Raw genomic sequence first — 8281 nt, 5'->3', positions numbered from 1 at the left:
CAAAAAGGTGAGCTTGTATGTAGGTCTAAAAATGGTTTTATTGACTATTTAATAACCATTTTAAAGCAAGGATTATTTCAGAGGTTTCAATCGATTTTACTTATTCATATTTGCCAAAATCTTTGAAGGGCGCACTCAGCCTAAGGATCCTAAATGAAGAAGGCCGTCTTGACAAATGGTGCAAGAGGATTTCGTATCAAGAAAAAGTATAACCTATTCCATTTTCATACTAAGAAAGAACATTATTGCGAATGAGAAACAATTGCTGCATCAAGATCTCCTGGTCTGTTTCCCATTCAAACCAAATCTTTTAACACATTTTTGGCCAATCTACCAACCACTTTTAACTTCTGATATTTCACACTTGACAAAGTACATTTTTGGATAGAATCATGTTGTTGTTCCCAGATACTACCGACTAAGTTTGCTTCTCCAGTCTAACTAGTCGAAAGTCACTAGATTTAAACACTAATCTCAACTTAACTGTTTTAACCCTTTTTAAACTAGAAGTTTATGAATAAACACTCCATTTTACCATTGAAATTTAGAAAATATCACAACGGAGATAGAGAAAATGAGCCACTGGGAAATATTTTTGTTAGTGAAGGTTGGTGTTGGAACATGGTCCCGCTTCTTCTTACCCTCAAAGAAAGAAATACACCCCTTACCAACATCTTGATCCCTTCACCACATTAAGGTGTAAACGTGTTGACCCTGGAAGATGTTTAATTCTATCATTTCACAATCAAATACCTCATCAAAACACAAATGATTCAAGAAATAACCACTCCATGAATCGCTTTATCACTGATTGAATAAGATTTTCAGCAAATAACTCTCATTTCTGATATAGAAATTAACTATATCATCGTCTCCGGGTCATATCAACATCTCATCTACTGAAATTGGGAGTATAATGCCAGTTTGAATTGACCATATAAACTTGCCAACAAACACGACTGTATAAAAGCAATGAACGAAACGAATGTCCTATAGTTATTTTTTTGTAATAATCTAGTCACATACACTCGATTGGAGATCTAAATGAACCAAGAAAAATGTATTATAAAATTGGAGGGGAAAAAAAAAACTATGAACAGCTCTCACAAAAACTTTCATCCTACTCAGCATGTTGAAACTGAAGGATTTAACCAAACTCGAAGATTAAAAAAAAGGCTTGCTTCCGGAAATATACAACTGTAGAATCCATAAAAGAAAATGAAAGAAATCAGCCACATATTGCCAAAACATAACCAAAGAATAATTTCTGCAACTTAAACAGGACTGGGGTTTAAAAATACCTCGTTGTCCATGGAATAGGCACACAAATGATATTTACATAAAGAAACCTGCAATATTGATTTATGATAAGCAAACATAAGCAAATTTATCTAAATGAGGGAAAACAACACAATAGCAAGATGTTAGGAACCTTTGGTGAACAATAAATGGAACGCCAAAAAACTGAAAAAATTTTGGACCATCAAACTGAAATAATCATTTGGCCATCTTGATGCTGCTATCTGAAAACAAGACTTCCATTCTGTTGGAGACGTAAATTTTCAATAAGCAACTGGTAAAATGATCTCAATGCCTTGATGTCACTACCCTGCAAATACAAATAACCAAAGCATAGAGAAAACTAAGAGCAGCTCCAGCAAAATTCATGTAATTTAAGCTTACAAATCAACTAACCAGTTACAAAATGCCAACAATTAGGATAACCAAGCCTAGGGCCATAAAAGCATGGTCGCAATGAAGCAAATTTAAATGTAATGAATTCAAGTATAGATTTTAATGAATACAATTAGTGTGACTTTGCCTTAGCATGTGCTTAAGTGTCAAGCGTTTCCATCCTTGAGATGGGTTAGAATTAACATTCTACTACTATTATAATTTTGTAAGAAGGCTTTTATCAATTCTGCAAGACATATTACCCATATCTAAGGTTCAATCCCATTCAGTATTAAAGGCAGTTAAGAGAAAAGTAACTCATTATAGTAATTTTCTGTAAGGAAAAGTTATCAGAAACCAGGTTCTCAGGCTGTCAAATGCAGGCTCTAACTTGTTGTGTCTGTCAGTTTATCATATTATCCAATAATGAATTAAACCAAAGAATATAAGTAGGAGCCATACCTACCAATAAACCAGAGAAATGATATGAATGGAAAATACATTATAAATAGATTATAGAAAATAGTACCTTCAATTTTTGACAATACTGCTCTACCAGATTTTGAGGGCAGTGTGCAGATGGAAATCCTTTTGATACAAAATGAACAAGAAAATCATCCCCAAACTTCTCATACATCACCTTCTGAGCCAACACAATTTCTCCAAATAAAATAAGCTGACAACAGAGATAAAACAAAAAAAAAAACAAGAGTAAGCATGAAGAAATGAGCATCAACCCTCAGCACATCCATTTCTGTAAGTAACATTGTCTATTCACCAAGCAAAGCAAATAACACTCATCACAGGCCATGCAGAAAGAAGATAATGATTTTTCAGCCCATATAACAGGCAATAAAAGTTCTTCTACTTTTACTTCATTGCACACCTTAGCATACTCTAATGCAGCTTTCACTTTTTACCATGCATTGTAAAACATTCAATCAAGGGTAAGTTCCTAACAACCTGAGAAAGAATGTGGATGCAAAGATGTAACGGTCCAGCATATGAAGCTTTTTTCTTTAGTAAGTAAAAACCCTCAAACCATGTTCAACTATCATGCTGGAATCTTTTTCTTTTTTTTTTTTTGTAAATATTTATTTAGATCTCCTTTATGAGATACAACAACAATGCACAACAAATATGTAAAGTAGTTCATATTGTTTTACAAGGCAGAATAAAGGTTATTACTGTAAGTCTGTAACAACATATCATACATAAACACCAACTAATGCAAAACAAAGACAAAATAAGTGAATAAAGATTATTCTTACAGTATTTGCGTCACCAAATTCGAACGATTTATCAAGCACACTGTACAAACAACAGTTTGTCGCAAAGGTCTCTATCATAAAACTTTGGAAACCAGGTACCTAAAAATATTTAACCCCTTAGAGCCATAAATATAATTAAATCCACACAATAAAGCAAAGCATGAAATTTTAGAAGGAAACAAACCTTTTCTTCACCATAAGGCCGGGCACACCAGTCTTTAATTAATCTAATAAATATCTGTACACAAGCCTATCTCACAGAAAGCAAAAACAGCAAGTTAGATCCAGTTCCTGTTCATACTAGAATTTTGGAATGTCCAACCCTTTAGGTAATGAATAATCAAAGCTATTAACGCACCTTTCTTGTATTAATATCCTTATGATGGCAAGATGTATGTAACAGCAACTGCATAATTGAAGTCAAGTAGCCCAGGCTTTTTGGGGAAAGGAAAACGGAAGACAGATCATGCGTAGTTATCACATGAAGAAAAGTATATAATGTCTTTTGAAGTTCTAGCAATTCACGAATTTCCTACAACAAAAAGAAGTTTCAATGAACACAGAGAAAGAATTGCACGTGTACCATATGCTTGCAAAGACTCATGATATGTGCTATTGCAGTGTTTCACAATTGAACTGGGAAAAAAATTCTTTACTAATCGCATAGAGAACTTTGTTAACTGTGTAAATTTGGACAACCAACATAGTAGCAAGAACATATCATGAAATGTAAATTTGAGTTGAACTCAAACCATAAAGCAATACAATGACTGCAACAGATAATGCTAAAGATAAAACTCTATAGAACAATATATCATAATTTCAAACTCAGACGTGGGCCTAGGACCCAAAAAATTAGTTAAAGTTCTGAAATTCCTACAACTGATGATTATCTACCTCAGTATTGGCTTCAGGTCCCGAAGAATCAGCAATCCTTCGGATGGCACTAAATATCCTACCAGCAATAGCCGGAAATACTTCTTCCAATATATCATGGACCAAGGTGCTGAATTTGCATATAAGTTGATTGAGCAATAAGAGGAAACCAACCATTTCCTTTGGCTGCAAAAGAACATAATCCAGAATCAAATAAATAAATATGAAACTGAAATACATCAACTTAAGCTCCTTTTTATGCATTTTTCCATGTATCAAGGTAAAAGCTTAATCATTTCCAAAAGAGCTTATGTTAACACCCAATAAGGAAAAAACAGCACATTCGCACACCCAGAGAGAGATCCCACAAAAACCCAAGTAAAAAACCCGAGTGTAAATGTTTGAAAAGTAACTCCCATTTAGATCACATTTCTTCTTGGTGTTGACAAATAAATATATAATTAATTAACAACTCGAACACAATATCAGATAATACTTTTGACGAGAAAATTCTGTGCCTATTTCCACATGCAGTAACTACACATATTCCCAACACCCATTGGAGGTTTTCTTTGATTAAGAATTAAAAGTTATTACCTCAATGATTCTCCTTTAATGGCACCTCTTTTCCTTTAAAAACCAGAAGAAAAAATAAAAAGGCTCAATTATAACTGTTATATACCTCACTTTCTGCAAGTAATTGCTCCAATGCCTTTGGAAGGTAAGGAAACACAGATGCACCTAAGGTGTCCACCATACGGTGTATGAATGATAAAACCTAAATACCATAAAGATTAGCGTTAGGCAATGTGTTTGATACCACGAAACCAAATATGTTCAATATTCGGCCTTGAACTCTTACCTTAGTCCGCAAAGGCTCCACCTTTGGAAATACAACAAGGATTTGGAGAAGAACATCCAATGTCTGGATCAAAAAGTGATAAGCTGGCTTTAATAAAATTAAAAAATAAATAAATAAAGATAACACAATGGCATGGTTTCTTTCCAGCACATCCATGTAATTAATTTATAACAAACAATCAAAAAGATACATTATTAACTACTGGATAATGATGGAAATTTCTCAACTGTGAGCATGAAAAAAGGTGCACTTAAAGTACAAATAAAATCATCTACCTTAAAAACTAACCTGCTTAAACATGTGACCAATCGCAGGGCGACTCGCAGTTGCAAGGCGCTCACTGAAACCCTGAATTACAAATAAAATTACAAGGATAAACTATGCAGGATCAAAACTCAAATTATTAACAATTAAAAGATAGCTTAGAAAGCATCCTCAATTACAAAGGACTAGGCAAATAAGGATTTTTTACATCACAATAATGAACAATATGCTATTAGTAAACGGCTCAACCATCACCGATTGGATATAAAATGAAACACAATAATGATAAGGGAAAAGCTTCTAACTCAGTAGCACATTAGAAGATCTTATGATGATAGTAAAATAACTGGTGACTGAAGATTCTTTGAAAGCAACCAATGTTTAAGGGAAAAACTCTTCACCAAAGAGCATATTAGATGATCAAAGAATAGAAGAGTAACCTTGCTTAGAGCATTAATTGCCACAATTATTTGCTGGATATTGGCAATTTTTAGAGGATACTCTTCTGGAGTCAATATTTTTGCATTCATCAGCATTGCCTCAACCTGCCATATAAACCATATGAGTAAACTGCTGCAGAACACATGAATCAAACATCAATTTGCTCATAAACGGGGCTGCATGAAGCATGCACTAGCAAGAAGACTACCAAAAAAGTTAGATTCACACTACAAATCAAAACCTGTTGACAAAGAGGAGTTAGCAATGAAGAGAGATAATCAGATTGCTTTTCCAGCGGCACATCTTCCATCCCAATCAACAGGCCAATTGCCTGTGAAAAATCACAGAAAAAAAAAAGAAAAGAAAACAAATAAAGGTCATCCCTTGCCAACACAAGGAAGGATATTTATGAATGTCTATACATGTGAATGGAAAGAGTGGGAATACACGTGTAAATGCACCAAAACAGGAGGGGTGGGTACTGGGTAGAAACATAAGAATGAGATAAATACCTCAAAAATGTGAGCACCATCTTCAGATGCAAAATTCATACTTGTAAATCGAGCAACAACATCTTGCAGGCTCTGACCATCAACAGAAGAATCCAGTTAACAATTTTAGAAATAAGGTGGCACATACACAGTCACAAACATTTACTAGGAAAACAATAAAACATGGCAACCTAAATCATGATGACAAATAGATAATTTGGTACCTGCAAAATCATCTCTATGAAAAGCAGAAGCTTCGATTTCAGCAATTTTACAACCCTCATGAACAGATAACTTGCCCTGCGACTCACATTGATGTTTGGATGGTGTATGCCTCTTTCATCATGAAAGGCAGCCAATACCAAAGGAATATATTGTGTATTCTCCTGGACAAACTTCATATACCTTGTTATCGTCTCCAAGTACACAAGGGCAACTATCCTATTGGAATGGCATGGAAATCTTGTTGATAATAGATTTGTCACCAGTTCACTCAACAGTCCAGTTCCTGCCCTCATTGCCTCATCAGTCATAGACTCTCCAAGTGCGTACAAAAGGGAAAGGGCAGCTTCTACCTCTTCCACATTCCTGTCTGACGAAGATGCAATAGCACTAGCAAATGAATTCGTGATAAAGATCTGAGTAACTTCAGGTGCTACTCGACCTACGTTCCGTAACAACACAAACAAATCCTTTCTAAACTCCACCATCCTGTCTTCTTCTTCCATCCCAATCTTATCCAATATATCAAGATTATTGCGGTACATGGGATCATAACGAATCTGTGTACGAATCACTTCCAGTATCTGACTGATGTGAAGCATTTGTTTCTCTTGCAAAGGAGAAAGGGTTTTCATGGTGGCAACATAACCTGAAAGAAATTGGACAATACTAAATGCTGCATCCATCTCACAATTTTGCATTACATAGAACACTGTTGGCAAAACTTCATCTAAAAGCTCCATCGAAACCACCTTAGCATCTTCTGAGTTCAGCCGCTTGGAACACTCTAAAACCTCCACTGCATACCCTGTTATTAAGGCTGCTACTTTCAAAACCAACTCAGAATCATTATCATCAGATATCAAACCAAAAACTCGACTTATTTGAAGACTCTTCAAAAGAGTTAGTTTTGACTGTGCATCCATTCGTTTAGAAACTACTGCCAAAACACATCCGGCAGCAGCACCACGAAGTTGTTCTGATAAACCATCAAGCAAAATCAACTCAAACAGTAGCGGAATAAACGCATCATTCACAATCAACCCAATGTCAATCCAGGAAATATACCTCCTCATACAATCCAAAACAGTAGTGCAAACTTCAGGATCAGAACTCCTATACATAGACACAATGTCATACCATGCTCTAACAATCTGAGCCACACACTGTTGCCTCATTGCATCCTTAACCCTTCCTGCAACTGCCACCTCTTCAGGTGTCCGTGGATAATCCAAACTAATCAACTCATCATCCAATGCATTCAAAAGCCGAGAAAACATATCGATCAACACAGCCCCTTTACTCAAATGAGGCAGGAAATCAACAAAAACTGATGACCAAATCAAAGGGTACTCAAAGTAAACCAAAATAACCAAAACCTGAGCAAGCTTGTTTTTAATAAATGTAGGACTTTCCAAAACAGCACACAACTTACCATCGATACGTTCTAAACACGCCATCGAAAAAACTGACTTTCTGATAAAGTTCTTCTCTTCCAAGCTCATGGACCCATATTTTACACTAATAACATCACGTAAAGTTTGTAAACACCAAAACTGAACCTGAACGAGCTTGCAAAAACACAACTTCTCAATACAAAGGCTACATATTGACGGGGTTTCTTTAATTCGCTGACAAAAGTTCACTGCCTGTGATTTTAATCCTGAATCTAAGGTAACTGATTCATCAAAGCTAATCAATATTGCCTTTTCAACATCATCCATACTGATTTTTCCTTAAAATTTCTTTTTTCGTATAGATGAATTTCCAAAGCCCAGTTTGGAACTTTATTTGATTTTACTTCTGGGGTTTTGAACAGATTTTGGAATATACAGGAAAAAAAAACGAAGGGATTTTGAGATATGGGTTATTGAGAGCTTACCTTAAAGGTGAAGAGATCAAATAAAAAGGGATGCTTTTGTTATATAATACAATGTGAAAGTGAGATTTTATAGCCAGGGTTTTTCTCTGTTCGTTTGCTGCAGAGAGAAGAATAGAGGAAGAAGAAAACCCTAGGGTGTGTTTGGATTGGGGTTTTCAATTTATACGTTTTTTAAGTTTTCTCATCAGAAGAGGAAAAAATATACATATAATTGTGAAAACGGGTAATTTACCAGGGCAGAAGGAGAGGGCGGTGGACTCTGGTGGTGATTTTAAGGGATGACAAATTGACTACTTTA

The 8281-nt window shown here is 35.2% G+C and overlaps 1 protein-coding gene across 2 annotated transcripts; it reads right to left on the bottom strand.

Annotated features, from left to right (window-relative positions):
- Positions 906 to 8162, bottom strand: LOC18596229 (exportin-T). 2 transcript variants are annotated; one of them, XR_001928559.1, is made up of 15 exons: positions 6104 to 8162; positions 5901 to 5972; positions 5630 to 5719; positions 5388 to 5492; positions 4972 to 5031; positions 4684 to 4746; positions 4504 to 4599; positions 3843 to 4007; positions 3304 to 3477; positions 3130 to 3195; positions 2946 to 3044; positions 2204 to 2350; positions 1433 to 1609; positions 1302 to 1349; positions 906 to 1197 (listed from the first exon to the last, which is right to left on the bottom strand). XR_001928559.1 is itself a non-coding variant. In XM_018123794.1 (13 exons), exons 1-13 carry the CDS (start codon positions 7823 to 7825, stop codon positions 1520 to 1522), a joined length of 2949 nt encoding a protein of 982 aa, XP_017979283.1. In that variant the 5' UTR covers positions 7826 to 8162; the 3' UTR covers positions 1238 to 1519. The 2 variants fall into 2 exon arrangements, 1 of the variants encoding a protein (XP_017979283.1); XM_018123794.1 differs by lacking the exon at positions 906 to 1197 and having other exon boundaries at positions 1238 to 1609.

This window comes from Theobroma cacao, chromosome 6, assembly GCF_000208745.1.
Source record: "Theobroma cacao cultivar B97-61/B2 chromosome 6, Criollo_cocoa_genome_V2, whole genome shotgun sequence".
Lineage (NCBI taxonomy): Eukaryota > Viridiplantae > Streptophyta > Magnoliopsida > Malvales > Malvaceae > Theobroma > Theobroma cacao.
Note: the sequence above shows the minus strand (reverse complement) of the source record. Positions and strands in the feature narration are given on the sequence as shown.

Coding starts and splice junctions, on each gene's coding strand:
- LOC18596229 (XM_018123794.1), bottom strand. CDS start 7,825: ATGGATGATGTTGAAAAGGCAATATTGATTAGCTTTGATGAATCAGTT. Junction 5,973..6,103: donor TCATAGAGATGATTTTGCAG/GTACCAAATTAT, acceptor GTTGATGGTCAG/AGCCTGCAAGATGTTGTTGC. Junction 4,008..4,503: donor AATTACTTGCAGAAAGTGAG/GTATATAACAGT, acceptor GTTCTTTTGCAG/CCAAAGGAAATGGTTGGTTT.